Consider the following 27,339-nt stretch of genomic DNA (forward strand, 5'->3'; position numbering starts at 1 on the left):
AAATCCTGACAACTGCTTCTTGCCCGACGGGATCCGTGATTCTTCTTTTCACTCGCCGGCCTGGTTGTGACATCACATGTGCATCAGGCCACAGCGATGACATTGGACCAGGCTGAATAACAAAAATAAGAGCCAGGGATGTCATCAGGGCTCCCGTCTGATGGCCAAACTGACCACCAACGTGGTCGCTGGACTGGGTCCTGCGAATTGATGCATACCAACTTGACTCATCAGATATTTAAAGTAACATATTATGGGTCTAGCTAAGATCAGGAGAAGGGGGTTGAAAAAAAAGCATTATGCAGCCATTCTACCTTTAATTTTCAAAGTAAGTACACCCGCTTCATCAGGACTGAGATCTATTTCTTATCACATGTAGTTTGTATTGTGAAATCTGGTGAAAGAACGACTTAAGCTTCGGTACAGAGGCAAAAAATACCATGATATAAAAAGCAAGACATGCAAAAATCTAGACAAAGTTGCTACAAAGTATCTATAATTGAGATACCAATGACAAAGACAATAAAAAATTAACAAAATGTATTGTTTTTAAATTTCTTTAGAACATCAGTCACACCAGTAGCAACCAATAAAATAAAAAATGAAATGCTGGAATCACTGCATCGACCCTGCTACTAGGCCTCTTTCACACTTCCGTGATTTGGCAATCTGTCGCAATCCGTCGTTTTGGGCAAAAAACGGATCCTGCAAATGTGCTCGCAGGATGCGTTTTTTGCCCATAGACTTGTATTAGCGATGGATCGCGACGGATGGCCACACGTTGCGTCCGTCATGCGACGGATCCGTTGTGTGAGAGAGAGAGACATGCAGATGGTATCTTAAAGGGGTTGTCTGGTCTAAAATGAAAAGTCTGCAGTCCTTCTGAGTGTCACTTTCTGTGACTGTAGACTTTTGAATCCCCCAGAGCAAGCACTATGCACCGCTAGGATTCCGCCGGTGTGTGAGCCAGGCGGTGATGTATGCTAGACAGAAGCTGTCTAGTGGGTGCGGCCTTGCTCCATACAAGCATATTGAACAAGGTCACACTAGATGGCCACACCCACTGGACAGCCCCAGCCCCGGAGTATGCATATCACATACAGTTAGGGCCAGAAATATTTGGACAGTGACACAAGTTTTGTTATTTTAGCTGTTTACAAAAACATGTTCAGAAATAAAATTATATATGTAATATGGGCTGAAAGTGCACACTCCCAGCTGCAATATGATAGTTTCCACATCCAAATCGGAGAAAGGGTTTAGGAATCATAGCTCTGTAATGCATAGCGTCCTCTTTTTCAAGGGACCAAAAGTAATTGGACAATGGACTCTAAGGACTGCAATTAACTCTGAAGGCGTCTCCCTCGTTAACCTGTAATCAATGAAGTAGTTAAAAGGTCAGGGGTGGATTCCAGGTGTGTGGTTTTGCATTTGGAAGCTGTTGCTGTGAGCAGACAACATGCGGTCAAAGGAACTCTCAATTGAGGTGAAGCAGAACATCCTGAGGCTGAAAAAAAAGTAAAAATCCATCAGAGAGATAGCAGACATGCTTGGAGTAGCAAAATCAACAGTTGGGTACATTCTGAGAAAAAAGGAATTGACTGGTGAGCTTGGGAACTCAAAAAGGCCTGGGCGTCCACGGATGACAACAGTGGTGGATGATCGCCGCATACTTAATTTGGTGAAGAAGAACCCGTTCACAACATCAACTGAAGTCCAGAACACTCTCAGTGAAGTAGGTGTATCTGTCTCTAAGTCAACAGTAAAGAGAAGACTCCATGACAGTAAATACAAAGGGTTCACATCTAGATGCAAACCATTCATCAATACCAAAAATAGACAGGCCAGAGTTAAATTAGCAGAAAAACACCTCAAGAAGCCAGCTCAGTTCTGGAAAAGTATTCTATGGACAGATGAGACAAAGATCAACCTGTACCAGAATGATGGGAAGAAAAAAGTTTGGAGAAGAAAGGGAACGGCACATGATCCAAGGCACACCACATCCTCTGTAAAACATGGTGGAGGCAACGTGATGGCATGGGCATGCATGGCTTTCAATGGCACTGGGTCACTTGTGTTTATTGATGACATAAGAGCAGACAAGAGTAGCCGGATGAATTCTGAAGTGTACCGGGATATACTTTCAGCCCAGATTCAGCCAAATGCTGCAAAGTTGATTGGACGGCGCTTCATAGTACAGATGGACAATGACCCCAAGCATACAGCCAAAGCTACCCAGGAGTTCATGAGTGCCAAAAAGTGGAACATTCTGCAATGGCCAAGTCAATCTCCAGATCTAAACCCAATTGAGCATGCATTTCACTTGCTCAAATCCAGACTTAAGACGGAAAGACCCACAAACAAGCAAGACCTGAAGGCTGCGGCTGTAAAGGCCTGGCAAAGCATTAAGAAGGAGGAAACCCAGCGTTTGGTGATGTCCATGGGTTCCAGACTTAAGGCAGTGATTGCCTCCAAAGGATTTGCAACAAAATATTGAAAATAAAAATATTTTGTTTGGGTTATGTTTATTTGTCCAATTACTTTTGACCTCCTAAAATGTGGAGTGTTTGTAAAGAAATGTGTACAATTCCTACATTTTCTATCAGATATTTTTGTTCAACCCTTCAAATTAAACGTTACAATCTGCACTTGAATTCTGTTGTAGAGGTTTCATTTCAAATCCAATGTGGTGGCATGCAGAGCCCAACTCGCGAAAATTGTGTCACTGTCCAAATATTTCTGGCCCTAACTGTACATCACCAATATTTCCAGCTCAGAAACCGGCCAATCCTCGCAGTGTACAGGGCGTGCTCTGGGGGGGGGGGATGCATAAATCTGCAGATTATTGACTGCAGACTTTTCATTAACCCCTTTAATTGTTAGATAACCTGCTCAATAGGAATATGCAACTAAGGGTACCGTCACACTATAACATTTCGATCGCTACGACGGTACGATTCGTGACGTTCCAGCGATATCGTTACGATATCGCTGTGTCTGACACGCAGCAGCAATCAGGGATCCTGCTGAGAATCGTACGTCGTAGCAGATCGTTTAGAACTTTCTTTCATCGCTGGATCTCCCGCTGTCATCGCTAGATCGGTGTGTGTGACACCGATCTAGCGATCTAGCGATGCGATCCAGCGATGCGTTCGCTTGTAACCAGGGTAAACATCGGGTAACTAAGCGCAGGACCGCGCTTAGTTACCCGATATTTACCCTGGTTACAAGCGTTAAACTAAAAAAAAAAAAACAGCACATACTTACATTCTGGTGTCCGTCAGGTCCCTTGCCGTCTGCTTCCAGCACTGTGACTGCCGGCCGTAAAGTGAAAGCAGAGCACAGCGGCTGTGCTTTCACTTTCACTTTACGGCCGGCAGTCACAGTGCGGGAAGCAGACTGCAAGGGACGTGACGGACACCAGATGTAAGTATGTGCTGTTTGTTTTTTTTTAGTTTTACACTTGTAACCAGGGTAAACATCGGGTAACTAAGCGCGGTCCTGCGCTTAGTTACCCGATGTTTACCCTGGTTACCCAGGGACCTCGGCATCGTTGGTCGCTGGAGAGCTGTCTGTGTGACAGCTCCCCAGCGACCACACTACGATTTACCTACGATCACGGCCAGGTCATATCGCTGGTCGTGATCGTAGGTAAATCGTATAGTGTGACGGTACCTTTACTTTATTTAAAAGTTATGTTGTCCTCCCCACCCCTCCCCCCAAAAAATCACTCTAAAGTGTCGGCCACTAAGTGTCTCCTTGTTATGTGCCTTGGTGTCTCCTGCCTGCGGTCAGGTATAATCCATCTCTAGCAGCAGAGGCACAGACACGGATTACAGGGGCGAAGCTTTATTTCTCAGCTTTTTCTCACGTGTCTGTGAAGCTCCATACAGTCAGTATGGAGAGACAAGCTTTCTGTTGAGGGCAGGCAAGGAGCATGCTGGGAAGTGATGGAAGGAAATGTTTAGCACCTATAGTGCTGGCAGAATGCTGACATGTCAGACTGGTATGTGCGCCAAATGCAGTTGTATCTTATAGATCAGGCTTCTTATGGACGCCACATCATGATATTATCATCAGTTCCACAAGATTGCAAATTTGACTCTCCTCAGTCATTCTGCCACATAGGCTCTGTAGTGTATGTGTTTTTAATATTTGCTCTCGAGTAGGACAGAGATTTTGCAATAGTTCAAGCAAAATTCTGGTGTGTGATGCAACGGAATAATAATCAGCATTTAAGCCATTCCTACTGATTTATAGCCGCCGAGTCTTCCCTTTATTTCTGATGTTATTTGCAATGTAAATGATTTACTCTGGCAGCACAATTTAATAGCACATAAAGCAGGTTGATTCCTCTCACAGGAGCGCACATACGACACATGCAAATTTCACCGAGGGGCCACACAAGCCGTCTCTGGCTAATTCTTCATGAATTTCTCTCCTGATTGTAAATGAGATGATTACGATGCATGGCAGACTGCGAAATGTAACGATACGAGGATCGCGCAGAACTGCATAACCCAAGGAAATGTAAATGCGACAGCAGCATGGTGAAAACCGAATCAGAAACCTGATAGCGCTAATCATCAAAAATATATTTTCTATTCTCCTCCCAATCTATCAAAATGGGGATGTCATTTCTGGGGAGAAAGATGGAGAAGCGGCAATGATATCTTCCATCCATCCAGCTATCTATTTATCCATCCATCCATCCATCTGTCTATCCAGCTGTCTATCCATCCATCCATCCATTCACCCATCCATCTATCCATCCACCCATCCATCTATCCAGCCATCCATCTATCCAGCCATCCATCTATCACGATGTCTATCCATCCATCCAGCAGTATAGCCATCCACCTATCCATCCATCTGTCTATCTATCCATTCAGCCATCCATCCATCCATCCATCCATCTTTCAGTCTATCCATCCATCTATACATTCTTCAGTCTATCCATCCATCCACCTATCTATCATCTGTCTATCCATCCATCCAGCTGTCCATCCATCCTTCTATCTATCCATCCATCCATTCACCTATCCATCCATCTGTCTATCCATCAATCCATCCATCCATCCATCCTTCTATCTATCCATCCATCCATTCACCTATCCATCCATCTGTCTAGCCATCAATCCATCCATCTATCTGTCTATCCATTCATCCATTTATCTGTCTATCTATCCATTCATCTATTTATCTGTCTATCTGTCCATCCTCCACCCTAAGCTACGCTCTATAGGCTTCAAGGACACCGTTCTCTCCCGGTTCTCCTCCTATCTCTCTACTCCTTCACTATATCTTTTCCTGGCTCCTCTTCCTCTCATTTTCCCCTTACAGTAGGGGTTTCTCAAGGATCAGTCGTAGGTCTCCTCTTCTCCTTGTATACTGCCCCTATTGGATAAACAATCAGTAGATTTGGTTTCCAGTTCCATCGCTATGCCGATGACACCCAATTATACACATCGTCTCCTGACATCATCCCTGCATTACTACAAAACACCATTGATTGTCTTACTGCTGTCTATAACATCATGTCCTCCCTCGATTAGAAACTGAATCTGTCAAAAACTGAAGTGTTTTCTCCCTCCACAAATTTACCTATGCCAGATATTGCCATCTCCATATGTGGTTTTACCATTACTCATTTGGAGAAAATAAATAAGAACAAATCTGATCATAAAAGTCCCGATACATCAAGTATATGAAGTGCTATGAGCCAATCAACAGTTGAGGATGTGTGGAAGCTGTCCAATGATCATGGAGGGGGTGTGGTGTGACGTGTGACGGACATAGGCATCCCTCCACTAACCTACCTATGCCCGATATTGCCATTTCCGTGAATGGTTCTACCATCACTCACCAGCAACATACCTGCTGTCTTGGGGTCATACTCGATTCAGATCTTTCCTTCACTCCCCACATTTGATCATTCACCCGCTCATGTCATTTACACCTCAAAAATATTTCTAGAATTCAACCTTCTCTTACCTTTGACTCTGCAAAAACTATTACCATTGCTCTTATTTATTCTTATCTCGACTATTGCAACGCTCTACTAATTGCTCTACCTCTTACTAAACTTTCCCAATCCGTCCTGAATGTAGCAGCCAGGATCATATTCCTCGCCAACATCTACACCGATGCTTCTACCCTGTACCAGTCGTTAAACTGGTTGCCCATCCAATATAGAGTTCAATATAAGCTCATCACTTTTACCCACAAAGTGCTTCACGCTTCAGCACCAGCCTACATCTCCTACCTCGTCTCAGTCTACCACCCTACCCATGCCCTCCATTCTCCTAATGACCTAAAGTTGACATCCGAACCCTTCACTCCCATTCCCACAAATTCTTATGTGCTGCTCCAATTCTTTGGAATGCACTACCCAGGACAATTTGAAAAGTCCCCAATACCCACAGTTTTAACTGTGCCCTAAATTGCATTTTTTAGACTTTCTTAATTATTTTTGTATTTACAGGGTACATGGGCTGCATTGGATTATACATAAAGGTTAGTATAACTTTGCTTTTTATTTTCATTTCAAATAAAGCTGTCTGTGTCTTTATTTCAATTAATGGAAATTATTCTGACTTTTTTTTTACAATCTAACTATAGGGTTAGTAATGGGGGTGTCATATAGATGCCTCTCCATTACTAGCCCCTGGGCTTGATGTCAGCTACCATAAAACAGCCGACATCAACCCCAAACCTATTACCCCACTTGCCACTACATCAGGGCAAGTGGGAGAGCTTAGCAAAGTGCCAGAATGGGTGCATCTAATAGATTTGGTTTTTCCGGGGCAGATACTGTCTGCTATTTTTAGGTTGGGGAGGGCCAATATCCATGGCCCCTTCCCAGTGTGAGAATACCAGCCCCCCAGCTGTTTGTTCCTGTACCCCACTGATCCTGAGATATGGCTCCCTATTTCCTACAAATAAATCTAGTACTTTTAGATAACTGGGCGTGGCTCACAAGAAGACTTCCATAGAGAACAATTGGGGACCTCACCTACTTAGCTCAAAAGACTAGATTTACTTATCGGGAAGAGGAGGCCATATCTCAGGAATGGAGAAAAGCAGGAACAAAAGAAAAACAATGCTGAATTCAGGAGAACATCCGCATTCATAACAGGGAAAAAAATTACAGATTTATCACAACTTATAACATATCCTAATCATATATATAATTTTTCACCTGTTGCAAATGCAGCTGTTCTCCTGAATCCATTGTTCTTCTTTGTTTGTTCTTGCACCTCTCCATTTCAGAGCTAAAACCTCCTCTTCCCTGTAAGTAAAACTGGTCTTATGTCCAATTGGTGTTGTCCTAAACTCTTCTCTGTGGGCGTCTTCTTGATGACCATGCCCACTTTGCTCCTGAGCCTTTCCATGCTTGAAATAAGGCATCCTCTTCTCTATATATAAATATAGTCTTTTATACAAGTGGGCGTGGTCATAAACTCTTCTCTGTGGGCGTTTTCTTGATGACCATGCCCGCTTTGCTCCTGAGCCTTTCCATGCTTGAGATAAGGCATCCTCTTCACCGTCTTTTAAACAAGTGGGCGTGGTCATGAAATCTGTCTCTGTGTCTTTATGACCAAATTTTTAGATAGGAAAAGGGGAAGCCATATCTCAGGAATGGAGAGGAGCAGGAACAAAAGAAAAACAACGTTGGATTCAGGGAAACAGCGGCATTTCTAAAATATCAAAAAATTAGAACGTTTTTTCAAATTACAGTGTTTTTTGTTTTTTTTAATGATCGTTGGGGTCCAACCCAAAGGAGCCCCACCAATACCCTGAAAGAAAGGCCACAGCCTTGCATCCCCTTTACAGTTTTTTCTCTGTACATTAGCGCTGTCAGATAACTATGAAAACTACCGCTTGGTCCAATGATTGGGTCCATGGTCCTGCCAGTATCCATGAAGGCTCCTGTGCTGGGGGAAAGCAGAACTGTGGCCCCTACATCCACGACATTCCCCAGGATCATTACGTGATGTGATATCCTCATCACCCCTTGCATCCCTTTAATTGCACAGATAATTGAGTCCATATAATTGGATTTTTTCCATTGACAATACAGTTAAATGCTAACGCTTAATATTTAAGAAGGATTGAACGCCGATAGAACCGTAAAATGTGAGAAATGCTGCTACATTCTTAAAACTGCAAATGATGAAGCGAGATCTAATAAAAGTGTCCAGACGCTACAGGAAATGAAAGCAATAATCATCGAGGCATGAAGAAAGGGGACACACGGTTTATCATGCATTCCCAGACTTGAAGATGAAGCAAATTACATTTCTGTGCACTATGAATCCGGCAGCCTAAATTATGTAAAACATTGTAGATGACATTAGCTGAGAGCCGGCTTGTCATGTATAGTGCGGTCACGTGTGAACACTTTCGCTTAATTAAGGCAGACCCTTTTCATCCCATAATACATAACATATGACATAACGCGGTGTAACCGCCTGTGTGAGCGGAACGTCTTGTGTCAATGTATGAGCCTTATGCAAAATAGATCCTCTGGTGCCGACTCCTCATAACTGGGTCTGCCCTAGAACCAAACGATGCACGTGTTAACCGTGCTGGGGAGAAATAACAATCATTGTCCTGTAGTCTCTGACATTTAAAGAAGACTTGTTACTAGGTCAAAAGTGGCCAGTTTTTACTCTTATTTTATTCCATTGATTATTCCATTTTTTTTGTCTTATATGTCATAAAGTTCCTGAGAAAACGGTGATTTTTATTTGGCGCCAGTTGTTTATAGTCTTTAACAAAAGAGGCGTGGCTCACAGGATCCTCGGGGGCATGTCTTACGGGTAACCTGTGAGCCACGCCCCTTTAGAAAAGACCATTCAAAATAGTACTAATAATATAATATCTATATAATATCTCTGGAATCAGATTAAAAAAAACAACAACAACAAACTAACACGATTGTTAGAGGCAGGTCCTGGCTATGACACACAGCCTTTACCTGCTAAGTATGGGGAGAGTTCACCCTGTGAGCCCGAGCCATACACGTGTTGCATGTAGTGAAGGGGTTAAATCTTCATTTAAATAAAAAAAAATTAAAATGATAGCAAATGCAATTATTATGCTTACATGTGGTACTGCAAAATGCATTTTTTTTGGTTGCAAAAGAAGACAGCGCATTCCATCACATGCATTGGAGGAGCTAACGGAAATTACAAATTGCATCACAAAATATGGGGAAGAATTCACTATACACCCTATGCCAGAAAATTGACATATAAAAGTCTGTTTTTTTTGTGCAACACAAAGTTGTACAAACATTTTGTGCCCCTTTTCTGAAACTTTTGTCTTAACATGACAGATTCACTGTAGTTTACTCCAGAAAGTCATATTAAGCCTGAAAGATGCACTAAGTTAAATGAAGAGACATGATATTCTTAATAAATTGAGTGCATTCTACTCCAGCAGATGTTTGATGAACTCCCCAACCCCACCTTGTCTTCTCTCACCAGGTACTGTGCAGATGTAGGACTTAAAGGGGTTGTCCAGTGGAAACAAGTTATCTATCCACAGGATAGGTGATAACTTACTGGTCTTGGGTGAGTCAGACCGCTATGACCCGCACTGTTCAACAGAACTGAGAATTTTAATCCTATTTATGCAGAGAGGAAGAGGACTAGAACTCTAGTGCCACCTATTGGAAGCAGTCAATATCGACTCTTTAATGAGCCTTGCAATATGTTTGACTTCCACCTGCTGATCCATTTTGTAACAGGAATAAAAATTCCCTTTTCTGCCCATTGACCACCAACGATCAACAAGTTATAACCCATTTTGGGGATAGGTGACAAATTATTTCACTGGACAACTCCTTTGAAAGCATTTTACAGCTCAGATGACGATTCGTTCCCGACCAATGATCTGTGTAAATATTCAGCTGATCAATTGTCATTTGATCTAATCTTTATGTGGACATTAAAGGGAATCTGTCAAAGACCTCGCCCTATCCTGGATCGCCTCGTACCTTTCCAACCGCACATTCAGCATCTCCCACTCCCATACTACCTCCTCATCCCACCCTCTCTCTGTTGGAGTCCCCCAAGGCTCTGTTCTAGGACCCCTACTCTTCTCAATCTATACACTTGGCTTGGGACAACTCATAAAGTCCCATGGATTCCAGTACCACCTCTATGCTGACGACACTCAGATCTACCTCTCTGGCCCAGACGTCACCGCTCTGCTGTCCAGAATCCCAGAGTGCCTATCAGCCATATCCTCCTTCTTCTCCTCTCGCTTCCTCAAACTCAATGTGGACAAATCTGAACTCATCATCTTTCCTCCATCCCACAAATCTTCCTTACTTGACCTATCTATCGCAGTCAATGACATCATGCTTTCCCCTGTACCCGAAGTCCGCTGCCTCGGAGTAACCTTCGACTCTGCCCTGTCCTTCAAACCACACATCCAAGCTCTTTCCACCTCCTGTCGCCTCCAGCTCAAAAATATCTCCAGGATCCGTCCTTTCCTCAACCCCCAATCTACTAAAATGCTTGTGCACGCCCTCATCATTTCCCGCCTTGACTACTGCAACATCCTTTTCTGTGGCCTCCCTGCTAACACCCTTGCACCTCTCCAGTCCATCCTTAACTCTGCTGCCCGACTAATCCATCTCTCTCCTCGCTACTCCTCCGCTTCCCCCCTCTGCAAATCTCTTCACTGGCTCCCATTCCCTCAGCGTATCCAGTTCAAATTGCTAATACTGACCTACAAAGCCATCCACAACCTGTCTCCTCCATATATCTCTGAACTAATCTCTCGATATCTTCCCTCACCTGACCTCCGGCCCTCCCAAGACTTCCTTCTCTCCTCCACACTTATTCGCTCCTCATCCAATCGCCTCCAAGACTTCTCCCGAATATCCCCCATCCTCTGGAACTCTCTGCCCCAACACGTCCGACTATCAACCACAGTCGGATCCTTCAGACGGAACCTGAAAACTCATCTCTTCAGGAAAGCCTACAGCCTGCACTGACACCGCTGCTGCCTCATCACTATCGAAGCTACCGCCTCACCAACACCGGAGCTACCGCTCACCAACACCGGAGCTACCGCCTCACCAACACCGGAGCTCCTGCAACCCTCAACCTACTGTCTCCTTCCCCATAATCCTGTAGAATGTAAGCCCGCAAGGGCAGGGTCCTCGCCCCTCTGTATCAGTCCGTCATTGTTAGTTTGTTTACTGTATGTGATATTTGTAACTTGTATGTAACCCCTTCTCATGTACAGCACCATGGAATCAATGGTGCTATATAAATAAATAATAATAATAATAATAAAACTGATTTTTTCTATGTAATCTGAGAGTAGCATAAAGTATGGGGCAGAGACCCTGATTCCAGCCATGTGTCACTTATTACATAGTAACATAGTTATTAAGGTTGAAGGAAGACTTTAAGTCCATCTAGTTCAACCCATAGCCTAACCTAACATGCCCTAACATGTTGATCCAGAGGAAGGCAAAAAAAAAAACATTTGGCAAATAGTAAGCTCCATATTGGGGAAAAAAATTCCTTCCCGACTCCACATACGGCAATCAGACTAGTTCCCTGGATCAACGCCCTATCAAGGAATCTAGTTATATACCCTGCAACATTATACTTTTCAAGAAAGGCAACCAGTCCCCTCTTAAATTTAAGTAAATAATGGACTGTCTGGTTCAGTTTTGAAGGTTGAGCCCTGTATAACCCCGCCCATACGACTGATTGGCGGTTTTCCTGTGTACACTGTGCATAGGCAGAAAGCTGCCAATTAGTGGTGGAGGCGGGGTTACACAGAGCAGGTTGACTAGATGGTACCAGACACCTAGTCCTGTAGGGATAAACTCCTTCTGATAAAACACTGATTTTATTAACACAACAAGACACAGCTCAGGAAGTGACACAAATCAGTGCCCCAGTCTCTACAAAACATGCTGCCAGATTCCCTTTAAATTTGACATTTGGCTGCAGCAATGTAGCTGGCACAAATGAAACTGTATATAAAAGTAGTGAACATCCTATGATTGCCCAGTCGCATGCAGTGCTGATTATTGCTCCATATAATTGGAGCTCAAAAGGCATCGATCAGCTTGCCATATCCTCAATCGGTGCTCGTTTCGGTCAGAAAAATCTGTTCATGTAAAGGAGGCTATGAAGAAGATATAAAACACTGAAGATGATACTAAAAGTGATCTGAACAACTCAACATCTCTATCATTAATGGACACTGAAGTTGGTCGAGCAATCTGAACAAAACACATGGATGGAGCGGCGTAATTTCGCCGCCCCTAACTCCAGAATCGACTTATTGATGTTGAAAGCCCACTTTTTCGAAAGAAGGTTCATGCTGACATCCTGATCACTAGTAAAAAGGCTTAAGTAGTTAGCACTTGATAAGTAATAAAACAGCCAAGGTATATTAAACTACACGGATGGAGCAAACTTCGGAATGACTCATGCTGAGCAGATAGGAGGGAATCTGCCCGGTGAACACAATGCATTTCACAGTACCTTAGTGGTTCTGTAGATAAACTGCTCCTGGTTTCCAAGGAGGTCCGTGGGTAATAACTACATAATGAGAAGGAAAGAGAAATCAGAACTTGCTTAGAAGACTCGCCGACCCATTAATAAATACCGCAGGTGATCGTTCTCAATGGCGGATGTTATATTAAAAGTGAGAATTGAAAGAAGTAAATGATTCTAGCCGACACCGGGGGGTTAGGAATTAAGATCGTCCCCCGCTGTGTCTTTTTTAGCTATTAGCACCTTATTGTTTGTTAACGTAAAAAAAAAATGTTATTGCACACGAGACAACAAGATGAAAGCTGCAGGCGCACAAATACAGGTAAGGCTATGTCCTATGACAAACATTCCCGGACAGGAAGATTTGCATGCAATTATTTAGAACAGAATCAAATATTTTTTTAATATTTATAATTTAGCGGCCATTCGTAGATTAATATTCATGGATACAAAACAATACAGCCACATAATTGCTTTGCAAAGTAGATTTTTTAAATGTGTCCATAGTAAAGATTGCACTATCGAATTCGCGCCTTTTTCTTGTCTACTTTTACGTGTTTTTTTTTCCTTTGGCACCTAATTTTTTTTTAAAGTTATTTGATAAGTATTTGTTTGTTTGTATGCTCGCCATTGTGGGCGAAGCTTTGGTCTTTTCAGATGGTTTTAACTGATTCATCGATTGCGACTTTTTAAAAAGTAACAAAATTTGGACGCAAATGTACGCCAGCCATTTGTTTGTGTGCCCGAAATTTTTAGCAACATTTTATCAAAGCAAAGGCAAAAGACAAAAATAAAGAGCATTTTTTGATTTTGGTTGCAAAATTCAAACATTCAGGAACCATTTGCGCTGTTTTGAAAAATTTTGGAGGATAAATTGTCAACGAATACACAAACACAAAGAAAAGAATAGTGACTAGTGATGAGCACAAGTCCTCGTTACTCGAGTTTGCCCAGGGTGCTCGGGTATGCATCGAGTATGGCGGGTGCTCAGGTGACAAGTTCAAATCCCCGTAGACGCAAGTTTCGTGACTTAGACAGCCACAAAACATGTAGGGATTGCCTGAGGTACATGGGCAATCCTCGCATGTCTTGTGGCTGTCTATCAGAATATGTCACTCAAGCACCCGCCATACTCGGTGCATACCCGAGCACCCTGGGCAAACTCGAGTAGCGAGGACTTGTGCTCATCACTAACAGTGACTTAAAAAAAAGCAAGTGATGAATAGCGCCTCTTTTCTCTAAGGGTATGTGCACACGTAAGGTTTTTTCCTGACAAAATCCGGAGAATTCTGGCAGAAATTCGCGTTTTTTTCCGCGCGGATTTTTCGCGGTTTTTGTGCGTTTTTTGCGCTGATTTTTTGCTGATTTTTTGCAGAATTTTTGCGTTTTTTTTTTTTTTTTTCCTGAAAGTCATTTTGGCTTAGAAATCCGCAAAAAATCCGCAAAAAGAATGAGCATGTCCATTTTTTTTGCGGAATGCGTTTTTTTTGCGGAAAAAAAACGCATCCATCTGAACAAAAAATCCGGAATGCATTCTAAATGATAGGATGCATATTTTTAGCGCTTTTGATGCGGAATTATAGCGTTTTTATAGCGAAATTCCGCAAAAAAAACGCTAAAAATCCGGACGTGTGCACATACCCTGAAGATAGAAATTTACATTTCTGAGATATAATTATTGAAAATTGAGTCACATCAACACCTCCATACTACAGAGCTTAGCCCTGGGTCACTGGTGATGTATCGGCAGAAAGCAGGGGGCTGACAACTCTTGGCTTGAGGGGGCAATCAGTGGTCGTAGCCATAACTGTAGGTATTGTAGCTAATCATGCAGGACTGGTGATGTATTAGAAGAAAAGAGACCTCTGCACCACTAAAGACCAGTATATGTTATGGAATGAAAAAGAAGCAAATGAGAGAGGCTTTTGCCAGCATTCATAAATGGATGTATGTTGTTTGGAACCCTTATCTAAATGTTGGGGTTTGGGCACGTTACATGCACTAGTTAGAGGGGTTGTCCACTTTTTTTTTTTTTACTTAGGAGCATGCTTTATGGACTAAAAATCATATTTGCATTTGTGTCTCAGTAAAAATGTTACACTGTTTGCCTTTTAATGAAACCCAACTGTAAAAATTACTTTTAACCCAAGTTACATGCATTTAAAGGGTTTTTCCAGGGCTATATTATTTTTTTTTTACTGTAGGCCTCAGAACTAACCTGTTTCTGCCCAGCGCCGATCTATACTGGCACAGAGCAGTTGCTGACCGTTCCTGTTGGCGTTCTACTGACATCACTTCAACACAGCAGGGGCTTCTGGTGAAAGGGTAAGACTGTCAACATCATGATGATCAATAGCCAGCTCCCCATTGCATAACTGCAGTAAGTTGGCTGTCAATCACCATGATGTCGACAGTCACGCCCCGTCAACAGAACAGCCCAGAAGAAGAAGAGCTGCTCTGTTGACATGGAGAAGCAGAATCACCACCAGGAGCAGCCAGTGAAAATTCTGAGCCTTTGACAGATAGAACAGGAAGGTAATATTTTGGCTCATACTAGAAAAATTATTTAGCCCTGGATAACCCCTTTATATGAAAAAAATCCAAAGTAAGATCTATTCACATTACTTTTTTGACCTATGCTTATGATGTTCATCAAGGAAAACTTGCAGTATACAGGCAAAACATGTCTATAGACCTTTATTGCCATACAGAAGCTACAAGTTTGCCCTCTTGGCTCTTCATCAGGCATGTATAGGCAAATATAGGTCAGTTTTCTGCATGCAACTGCTCAGCATGCTACAGGACAAGCTCTTCAGCCTGCGAAAGAGAGCACCTTTTGGCCACTAAACTACAGACCCACCAATGATAATTTATAAAGACCATTTCAGGGGGCCCAGAAGTCACAGGAGATGAGCTATGTACTTTGGGCCACTTGGGAAGGTCCACTGATTACTGTCAATTTAAAGATAGTAATGAAAGGCTCTCTGAGCCGCCTAACGGCCATACAAAATTATGCCTATCTGCTCTAGGCAACATATGCAACTCTTTCTCCAATCATATCGTGAATACGGCCTCACACAAACTAAAATCACACATCCTTGACTAGCTTGCCAAAAATAAACAATAACAGCTCCCAAAAAGACTATCGCTTAAAAGTAATCACCCATTTTTGCCAGCCTTTCTGTGACAAATTTATAATTCTAGCATATACTAGTATCTAGTATTGTCTTATAAAGTAAACTATACAGTAAACTCTACATCCAAATTTTAGATTATCAAGAATTATTAAGCTTTGAAATTAAAAAAAACAAAACATAAGAAACCCAAATGACTAACTTACCATTTCCAATATAAAGAAATACCCTATATAAAATAATTTCTTATGTGACCGTAAAGGGGTTAACATAGACCCAAGATCGGCTAGCTATTGCAAGTTGCAAGCCAATTTGAACTAAAATGATACTAAGTATTAAAGAGGACATATAACTTGCCGTTAACATAGAACTATTTTTCCTGATGTAAATTTCACTGTGCTCCTTAAAAATAATCTTTCAGAAGGATCAACCCCCTTAAGCCATCTACATGTGCATTCAGGTCATAGGAAGATGAATAAAATGATACTCTGATATCTGTGATCTGACGTCTTATTCCTGAGAAATCCATGTTTTTCCTAATATGTAAATGAACTATTACGACGTATGGGCCGGACATAGATCTCCCTGAGAATCTGATTCAAGAGCTTATTTTAAATTAAAGGGAACATTACCAGTTTGAGACATGTAGATCAGGAGAGTAGACTGTCAGTCATTATATGTCTCATACTTTTAACACCTCCTTTCATGTAAAATAAGCTCTGGAGGCAGATTCTTTTACAGATCTATGTCCGGCCCACAGATCTTAACAGCTCAATTACACATTAAGAAAAATATGGATTTCTCTGCAATAAAACATCAGACTGCAGACATCAAGATATCATTTAATTCAGCTTCCTATGAACTACATGCCCAACTATATGGCTTAGGAGGGTTCATCCTATTGACAAATTCCCTTTAATTTGTTTTTTGTTGTTCCTTCGTTTCTATTCCTGAGATATAAATGCCTGTTTCTTGTCCGTAAATCTAATCTTGGTAGATAAGAGGGCGTTATCCTCAAGAACACACCCACAGAGAAAAGTTGAGGCTCACACCCACTTGGCTAACAAGATCCAATTTCAATACAAGGAAGAGGAGGCCATATCTCAGGAACGGAGAGGCGAAGGAAAAAAAGAAAAACATTGTCAGATTCAAGAGAACAAAGGCATTTAGATAAAGTAAACAGATATATATTTAGAGAAAGTAACAAATTCAATTTTAAATGCTGTTAAAAAATCTGCGCTGTTGACACTGACCGTAATAAAAATGAAGTAGGTCAGTTTGGTTCCCTATAAGCCATGTTGCAGCCTCAGGGCTGTGCCTGCATGATATACAACCATGGTTTACTAGTCGTTGTAGGTAAGGCAGACACTCCGATAACGAGACATTGATGATCTACTGAGGATGACTAGTTCTATGGAATATCCTGGATACAATGAATACAAAAAAACAAGTACAGATGACACAACCATTAGTAGCGTAATGCAAGAAAAATAAACCCTATTAAGTAACGCATTCGCCGAGGACCTGCTCTGACAAAATATAATTTAGTTTGACAAAACACATTAATAGGGCTATTGAGCGTTCCATTTATTTGCTTCTTGTGCCAGTGAAAAATTAGAAACGTTTTACAGTTCCTCTTTTTTTGTCTCATAGTTTACATGTTTCTTCTTCGGCTTCATTGTTTTTGAGACAGTGTAAAACGGTAAGATTAATTTATTTCTAATTGAATGTACCGCTTAGCCAAATCTTTGCACATTACTGTCAGCTTCCATTGTTCCAGTTATAATAGTGCAGAAATGAGGATATTAGCATTTCATCATAAATTATTTTTTAATCCACTTTTTATTAATTAATACTGCAACCTGTCTTTTGTTGTTGTGTTATTTCATTTTAAAATGTGAGATGCATATATTTGCCTTATGATATGTTGCATGCTTGCTGACAGTTTCCATTTTTGTAGGACAGTCCCGCAAAGCAGGACATGAAGGGGATTGAGTTTTTAAAAATTCCATTTGGTGTTTTTGGGTGTACCTGGGAGGAATAGCGCACTACTATGACCTACTGAAATGTTTCATCTTTGGAGTAGGAAAGATAAAGACATGTTTATTTTCCTTTCCTTAAAGGGAAAAGAAAGAAAGAAAGAAAGAAGTAAAGAAAGAAAGAAAAAAGGAAAGAAGGAAGGAAAGAGAGAAGGAAAGAAAGAAGGAAAGAAAGAAGGAAAGAAAGGAGGAACTAAAAAAGGAAGGAAACAAGGAAACAAATAAGGAAAGAAAGAAGGAAACAAGGAAAGAAAGAAGGAAAGAAAGAAAGAAAGAAAGAAAGAAGGAAAGAAGGAAAGAAAGAAGGAAAGAAAGAAAGAAGGAAAGAAAGAAAGAAAGAAAGAAGGAAAGAAAGAAGGAGAGAAAGAAAGAAAGAAAGAAAGAAAGAAGGAAAGAAAGAAAGAAGGAAAGAAAGAAAGAAAGAAAGAAAGAAGGAAAGAAAGAAGGAGAGAAAGAAAGAAGGAAAGAAAGAAAGAAGGAAAGAAAGAAAGAAAGAAAGAAAGAAAGAAGGAAAGAAAGAAGGAGAGAAAGAAAGAAGGAAAGAAAGAAAGAAGGAAAGAAAGAAAGAAGGAAAGAAAGAAAGAAGGAAAGAAAGAAAGAAAGAAAGAAAGAAAGAAAGAAAGAAAGAAAGAAAGAAGGAAAGAAAGAAAGAAAGAAAGAAAGAAGGAAAGAAAGAAGGAAAGAAAGGATGAAAGAAGAACTCTAACTTCCTATTGTTTCAGGAAATAACACATGTACATAGCTACAATGAACAAACCTGGACCCTATATTTTGTATTGAAGCATCTAATGAGCATGTGCAAAGTTCATTGTGAAGAGAAGGGGAGCATGGTCAGCTGTGACATCGCCTATTGTGATTGGTGGATCCTGTGTTATCAGTTGTGTATAGTAGTGTTACATGTCATTGTAATCCTTCCTCTGAAGATAATGAGCCTGCTGAAAACTCTTACAGAAAGGCCAGGAAGTACAAGTTTAAAAAAGCCCAAGTGGCCAGTAAGAAAATTGGAAGGTTATTTATTAGTGTTTCTTTTTAAATAAAGATCACAATCGCTGTGAAATTTAAGAGCGGATTTTCTGCATTTAAAATGTAGAGAACTTTTTAGAAACATTGAAATTGATACATTTTAATTTAGTCTCATTTATATGCTTTTTTCTGCTGTTTTTTGTACATAAATAGGCATTTGTTGCATTTTTTTTAAATCCGCAGCATGTCAATTTCTGTTGCAGAAGTGCGCGTATTTGGTGCAAATTTTACTACTGCATTTCAATGGGGACCCTAAGCCCAGACATCAAACCACTAGACTGGCATTATTGCACTTTTTAGAGAATATTTTCATAAAAGTTAAAAACATAAGAATAAGTAAGAAACATTTAAGTGGATTTTAGCAATTTAGAAATCCTTGAGTAAAATCCTCATAAAATATGCAACATGTGAACCATAAGCAAGAACACAGAATAAAGCACACCTCATGACGGATTGATAGGTTATGGGGCACAAAAGGTTCAAACACAATAAACAGAGACGTTCAGAAGTCAACGTGAATAGGTGCCTACATTATGGGGACATTGGGAGACATTTGACCCCTTCTGGGTCTTTATCCAAAGAGTCACTTATGATGGAAGATTTGGTGGTAAAGAATGGCGCTGTCAGCTCTGGAGTGGCAAATTGTCAGATTCTAAGCTCATCGATTGACTGCAGTGCCGTTGAGATAAGGTCAGCGCTGCAGACAATTACAGACAGTCGGAAAAGAAGCAGAGACTCAGTGCTGGACCCGGGGAGTAAAGAGTTTTTTTGTAGCAACATTGGTTTGTTTTTAACTTTTTAAGGGCCAGTCTTGATATTCTGCAGTTATTTTACCCTCTAGTCATTTTCTTTTCTTTTTTTTTATTTCTCACAGTGGTTTTATCCCGCAAGTTCCTCGATGCTCGGTAGTATGCGATATGATGGAAGAGACATAAAAATAACAGTTGCTTCCTCAGATCTCTTCCCTGGAGGAATACACGGCTTTGACTTTCCTCTAATGTCTCCTCCACTGGCACGTTCCCATCTTCATTATAACATAGTATCAAACCTACCACTATATCTCCCGGGACGTTCCTCTGCCCATCATTGGGTTTAGCTGCACCAGTTTAGGTTTAAGCTACTCGAACATATAATGATCTCTCATTTCTCTAATTCCCCTCTGCTTTCACTGTCATTGCTCCACGGAAATACTCCTCTGTAAAGTACTCAGGGACATATTGCTCAGCACAGGCGTTGCTAAGCCCATCGTATCTTACTTGATCAGTCCATTGCTTCAGTTTCATAGTCAGCTATTCCTCCTTTTGATGCCTTCTCTTTGTTGGCTGCTGTTCCTGGATCCATTTTCTTTTTAATTTATAAAGACCGTTAGATTTTTAGAATCATTTATAGGCTGAAAATATATAAAAGGGGTGTCTGGGTTTTACGAATGAAGTTTTGAAATATCCTGTTAGTTAAAGGAAATTTTCAGAACTTTCCAACATTTGGCAGAAGCTAGGTGAGAAAGAAAGAAAGAGAGAAAGAGAAAAAAAGAGAAAGAGAAAGAGACAGGGAGAAAGAAAGAAAGAAAGAAAGAAAGAAAGAGAGAAAGAAAGAAAGAAAGAAAGAAAGAAAGAAAGAGAGAAAGAAAGAGAAAGAAAGGGAGGAATGAAGAAGAAATAAAGAGGGGAAGGAAGAAGAAAGAAAGGAAAAAGAAATAAATAAAGAAAAGAAAAAAGAAGGAACAAGAAAGAAAGAGAGAAAGAAAGGAAAGAAGGAATGTAGAAGAAAAGAAAGAGAGAAAGAAAGACGGAACAAGAAAGAGAGAGAAAAAGGAAGAAAGAAGCAAGGAAGAAGAAAGAGAAAGAAGGTGTGATGAAACCAGATTATATCTAAATTACCCAGACGACTATGTTTAACAAACCAAGAAGAATTTACTTTTTATCTGTATGCTGGCTTATGGATTTAAAGGGCCACTGTCCCCCCCCTCCAGCCGTTATAAACTTAAAGAGCCACCTTGTGCAGCAGTAATGCTGCATTCTAACAAGGTGGCTCTTTTAGTTTTTGGTGCAGTTATTGCCAAAATAAAGCGTTTTATATTTTCGCCAAAATACCTTTCTTTAGCCAGGGAGGCAGGTCTTAACCTCCCTGCTGGAAACGCCACATTGCCGTCACTCAAATCTTCAGGGACGCCGGGTGCCACCCCCTCCGCGCTGTTTTCCTATGAAATCCGGCGCCTGCACCGCTTAGTACTGGCTGGTGCAGGCGCAGTGAGCTCTGGCCGTCTGACCTCACATGCAGTCTTGCAGACTGCGCCTGCACCAGCCAGTACTAAACAGCGCAAGTGCCGGTTTTCATGGGAAAGCAGCGCCGAGGGGGCGGCACCCAGAGCCCCTGAATATTTGAGTGACGGCAGTGTGGCGTTTCCAGCAGGGGGTTAAGACCTGCCTCCCTGGTTAAAGAAAGGTATTTTGGCGAAATTATAAAACGCTTTATTTTGGCAATAACTGCACCAAAAACTAAAAGAGCCACCTTGTTAGAATGCAGCATTACTGCTGCACAAGGTGGCGCTTTTAGTTTATAACGGCTGGAGGGGGGGACAGAGTCGCTTTAAGTGCTGATTTCTGGTTGGTCAAGAAAACAGATTTTTGTTTGTGCAAGCCTGGAATATTGACTTATAAGCTGATATTTGATATAACATAGTGTGCTCTTATCCTGGATGAATAGTCAGGTCTACTAATATGCTAATTATACATTTTCTAGCCCAGATAGTTTGTTGATTTTTAAAACAGAGGAGGAAAATCTATGCAAATAGATTACATAATCAAACAAAGCAACTTGGTGGTCAACATGACTGCGTATCGCCAAGATTGGTCCTTCGTGATGCCGCAAAGTTCCTACCCCAGACCACATTCCCCCAAAATTCTTCTTCTTGAATTAAGACATGACAATTATTTCTTTGGATAAATTGGCCACAGCGGCCATTTTTATTAACAAAACAAACATAAATAACACCATTTATACATTTGTATAAAAAACTTGAGGGGAGGGTTCTTGGAGCTAATAAATCTGGCACCCAATAGGCAAAAGCCCAAAACCAACTTTTTAAATGAAAACCTTCTTTACCCTCAGCCATAACCACCAGCTCGAGGGCACCATGTAACCCGTTTTTCGGGCAAACAAACCCCAAAGCTCCCGAGGTAAACTCTCTGTCCAGAGCCCGTAAATTAAAGCCAGATCAGCCCCATAAAACACCAACTCCAAGAACCCCACCCCCCCGCCAACCAGCCACTGTGACGACAATACAACTCCAAGAACCCCACCCCCCCGCCAACCAGCCACTGTGACGACAATACAACTCCAAGAACCCCACCCCCCCCCGCCAACCAGCCACTGTGACGACAATACAACTCCAAGAACCCCACCCCCCCGCCAACCAGCCACTGTGACGACAATACAACTCCAAGAACCCCACCCCCCCCCGCCAACCAGCCACTGTGTCGACAATACAACTCGAACCCCTACAGGAAAAAAAGACTTTATTAAATCCCAATTCCCCCCCCAGCCCAAACAAAACACCGAAGCCAAGAACCAAAACAAGGGAAGGTGGGTGGGCTTCTCTCTTCGCTAAGGTGAAAGGTAATGCCCCTTTTCCAGCACTTTTCCTTACAGACCCGCCCCCCAAACTACAAACCACCCCTTTCCTCCATCCCCTTAAACCAATCCCCACTGCCCCTGACTTAATTTAAACGATGCTCCCCAGTTCCCTTGGCAACGCAGTCATGGGGGGCTTTCATTCTAACTGCGTTCCTACAGCCCCCCCCCCCCCGCTTTCTTTCCCTTATCTGTGAGGGTTGATTGAAGGACACTGATTAAATCTAAAAATAGGTTACATGCCACTATATAAAGAGACTTTTTCTTCTGGTCGGGGGTACTATGAACCCGGCTGGTAGAATACAGGACTGCTTCATTGACATCACTGAAATCCCACAGACGTCTTAAAGAATCCAGGTTGGGACAATCAGGTCACCTGGCCACATACCTCATTGCTCTCGGTTAGCTTCCTAAGCTTGTTGTTACCTTCCCACTGTGGGGGCCCGCCCAAAGTGGGGAGCCACTAGTGGGGGTATGCGACACTGGAAGCAGCTCTAGTCCCAGTGAGTCAGTGGAAGGGCGAGACTCTGCAATTTGCACCATTTTGGGTATTTGCTGGGACTCTTCTGTTTTCTATTGTGTGTTGGTGGTTCAATAACTTATTGCCACACTGTTTTACCCTCACACATTGATGTCTGAGTAGTGTTCTGCCCACATTAAAATGAGATCGGGCGTTCGGTGGAACAATCCCTGGTCCATGCGGTTCCGACTAGCGGACCTGGGCACCCACTGATTTCCTGAGTCGCCACAGAAGGGAAGGGAGAAGAAAGAAGGAAGGAAGAAGAAAGAAGGAAGGAAGATGAAAGAAGGAAGAACAAAGAAAGAGAGAAAGAAAGAAAAAAAAGTAGAACTTAAAGAGATAGCCATTACTTACTACTCAAAGCCTCTGATGCTCCAATGGCACTTCTGCAATGGTCTCCAATAGGGCCAAAAATATGACTTCCTGTCCAGTTACCTAACCGCTGCAGCCAAACACTGAGCTCAGTGGCTCCTGGCTATACACAGCACACAGGATATGTGATAACTTGCTGATCACTTGATTACAAGAATGGGTGCTCAGTGCCAGGTGCCGGTCGCTCTGTTACCTGCCTATATGATTGCAAGAGATTGCCAAGTACAGTGTATTCAAGGCCATTGCTCTATTTATATGTGGTACTTCAGAGCTATGTTCTCAAGCATAGTGGGGGACCCAGAAGTGGTGCCCCCAGTAATCAGCATGCTATCTCCTATCCTGTGAATAGGGGGTAACTTGCTATGTTGGCAACACCCCTTTAAGTGCTGATGCCTTTGAACTCTTCTGGTGTTGACGCAGACTGGTATGTCCACCACAGTGGAGGACAGAAGACATAAAATTGAGGTATGACACTGAGAGGCAGATTATGAAACCAATTTGCAGAATCCCAAGCAACATCACAGCATTAAGCACCTATCATTTCTATTGCAACAGTCCATTTACGTGCCATTGAGGTGTTTGGACCTTTTTAAAGGGGACCTGTTATGTTGAAAAATTGTATCTTAACGTCAGGAAAGATTTTATAAATCAGGAAGAGATGATCACTTTAAAAGGAATTTGTCACCAGGTTTTTGCCACCTAATCTGAGAGCAGAACGATGTAGGGGAAAAGAGCCTGATTCCAGTGATGGAATCAGCCGAATTCGGTCATTGCTTCCTTGTGGGTCTTTCTGACTTAAAGGGAACCTGTCATCAGGATTTTGCTAAGTAAACTACAGAACCTGTCAGGTCGGCATTGTTATATTGATTAAAATGATACCTGGGGTGAAGAAACCTGTCTTGTGGTTCTTGTTTAATCTTTGTTTGCAGTTTTGAGTTAATAAGATGCTTGTGTTCCTGGGCGGCTTGTGGGCGGTACTGTGGTCAGCCTGTGGGCGGGACTGTGGGCAGCCTGTGGGGGGGCTGTGGGCGGGTTTTTATTTGGTGCTCTGGCTTCGTCTTAATCCTTGTGGACTTAAATGACAGGTCACTTCAGTGACACCTGCCTCTTATTTTAAATACTGCGCTTGCCCAGATAATATTGTGTTCTTTAGAAAAAAAATTAACTCCAGCTAAATGGCCATTTTATTAACTGGGCAAGCGCAGTATTTAAAATAGAAGGAAGGTCAGTGAAGGTTCAGTGACCTGTCATTTAAGCCCACAAGGATTAAGATGAAGCCAGAGAACCAAATAAAGCCCTGACCACAGCCCTGACCACAGACCACCCACAACCCCACCAACAGGCCGCCCCGAAGCACAAGAATCTCAATAACTTAAAACTGAAAACAATGATTAAACAACAACCACAAGACGGATTTAATCAACCAAGGTATCATTTTAATCAGTATAACGGCACCAACCTGACATTGTCTGTAGTTTAATTAGCAAAATCCTGAAGACAGGTTCCCTTTAAGGCAAGGTCCACATTGCGTTAACGCTATAACATACACGCCATCGCATTATGCTATATTGCAATGTGAACCCAGCCTCTGTCAGAAAGACCCACAAGGAAGCGCAACTGAAGTCAGCTGCAGTAAGGCCTGGGAAAAGCATCACAAATGAGGAAACCCAGAATTTCGTGATGTCTATGGTTTCCAGCCTTCAGGCAGTCACGAAAGTATTAAAAATGAACATTTAATTTATGATAAAGTTAATCTGTGCAATTACTTTTGAAAAATGGTTGCAATTCGTAAACGTTTCACAGGATATTTTTGCTTAACCCCATTAATTAAACGTGAAAGTCTCCAGAGCAAGAGCTGAAATGACCAAGATTCGTTCACGGGCCATATATTTCTAGACCTAACTTTATCATTGGAATCAGGGTCTCTGCCCCTACATCCTGCTGCTCTCGGATGATGTAGCAAAAACCAGTAGAGAGATTCCCGTTAAGCACAAGGTCCCACTAAAGCTGCGCTGCCGGCCTCGCAGAATATCACGATCTGCAACTAGTTACTGAATGTGATCACTGCACCGGCCAGCGATCAATATAGGTCACATCCCAGCGCCCCTTGTCCCCCACAAATCACATCCTTAAAGCCTTGCTCCGACCCTGCTGCACTGTGAGAGCTGGAGGAAGCGGCGCTGTGATCTTTTCCTATCTCGTCAGTTTCGGGGCGGCTGATAAGCCGTTCTGCGCTGTCAGATTCCTGGATGCTGCGGAACAAAGCGAGAGATATTGTACTAATCGCATACCGGGAGGAAACCGTCTCTGCCAAAAAACATCAGCGTTCGCCGCGCCACGTACAGCGTTGCATCGCAGCGCGCCACTTACATGATCCATTGAGTGTTTTATTATCAGCGCACAAATAATCACTCTACTTCTGATTGTTCACACGTCTTGGCTGCAGCCCCAATTATAATTTTATAAGATCATCACGTACGGAAAATAATTAATTCCTTTTTTTTTTCCTAATACACAATTTATCTACAAGGCGGATATATCACAGCGATGCATTACTGAGAATGATGGATTGCTCCATCAATGCTAAGAAAAGAGTTTTATTTAGTGTCTGATCACATAATACTATTAAAGTGCAAATTAAAATAGGTATAGTATTTATAGCAGGCGCCACATGGATTCATTACGGGACAGGACAGGGTTAATTCTGCGCACCTCCAATCACTGCAGCACAGCTAAAATATAGTTAGGGAGTTTGCACCTTGATACAGTGACACCTATTGGTAAACAGCAGAACTGCACCTCACTAGATACTTTCATTCATTCATTCATTCATTCATTCATTAACGCATTATTATTCATTTTCTTACGATTTATTTTCATGATATTGTGACATTATATATTTACGGAAGATCATCGCTAGTCATATTTAAAGGTCCTACAAGGATGCTCATATTTTGCTGCAAGAGGCAAAACCTTTAATATTTAAAGAGGAACTAAACTTTAATTTATTTTTTAAATATTTTCGTCCAGCATGGAAAGTTATGAAACTTTGCAAGTCACTTAAATACAGGGTTTGTCGGATAACGGCAGTGATAGATGTCTGAGTTTTCAGAAAAAAAGGACGATTATTCTGATCAGACTATGATCAGACTGTGGTACGGGCATCGTTTGATTTTCTTGTATTTTGGGAAATTCACCCTTTTTTTCTCCGTTCTGAGAGTCTGCGAAAATTGGACGGACCTTGGGATCTGAGCTTGGTCCGATTTCTTTACCCGACCCATTGATTTGAAGCATCAAAAACAAGAAGGATGGGGACTATGGAAGAAACCACAAACATGCCATTCAGAAGTTGCAACTGTTCATAATGTCTAAGGAGTCAGGACGTGTTCACACAAAGCATTTCAAATGGGTTTTTCACAGGTTTTTCTGAAAACATGTTAAAATGACTTCATTTTTACAGTGGTTTCAGAAAATCGTGACAAAAAATGCATCGCAGACGCTTTTCTTTACTTAAATGCATGTATTTTGGGCTACAAATTATTTTGCAGTTGTGTTTTAAATAAACGTTTTTGCACTGTTTGCTTATTTATAGCCCCGTTGTTGCACTGACGATTGCTGGCTGCAAAAAAGTTATCTGAGAAACTGTCAGTGAGCTCGTTCTGCTGAGTTATGACCACAGGAGAATCCAGCTTTGTGGTCATAAATCGGCTGCGAGAAGCTCAGAAAATGAATTGACTGATGAACTTTCAGTTCGCTCATTCTCCATAAATATACAGGGAAACAAAAGAGCCTGTAAAAGCCAAAAGGGGCAAAAACAATGGATGCAAACATTATTTTAAGTACATTAGATTAAGTAAAAAAAAAGTCTCAGAGGCTCTCAAATCATTTTTAGTCAGTGACACTTAAAGGGAAATTCTCCATCTCATACATTTATTGCATATCATCTGGATATATCATAAATATCTGGCTTGTCCTGTCTCTGGCCTGTATGTTTCTCAGGATTTTGCTTGTTTGGAAGTTTTCAGAACTCCCCATAAGAGTCAATGTATGGCGCTGCCATGTGTGACCACATATTCATT

General features: G+C 41.7%; 1 protein-coding gene across 6 annotated transcripts in view; it reads right to left on the reverse strand.

Moving 5' to 3' along the window:
* The window catches only part of IQSEC1 (IQ motif and Sec7 domain ArfGEF 1), an 816,093-nt gene that overhangs the window by 271,660 nt on the left and 517,094 nt on the right, over positions 1-27,339 (reverse strand). For 4 of the 6 annotated variants that reach the window (XM_069736797.1, XM_069736798.1, XM_069736804.1 and 1 more), the window contains one exon: positions 12,531-12,587. The exons of the other annotated variants lie outside the window; for them this stretch is intronic. In XM_069736797.1, coding sequence (XP_069592898.1) covers positions 12,531-12,587 — 57 coding nt within the window. The remainder of the gene's footprint in view (positions 1-12,530; positions 12,588-27,339) is intronic. 6 annotated transcript variants of the gene reach the window in all.

Source organism: Ranitomeya imitator, chromosome 8, assembly GCF_032444005.1.
Source record: "Ranitomeya imitator isolate aRanImi1 chromosome 8, aRanImi1.pri, whole genome shotgun sequence".
NCBI lineage: Eukaryota > Metazoa > Chordata > Amphibia > Anura > Dendrobatidae > Ranitomeya > Ranitomeya imitator.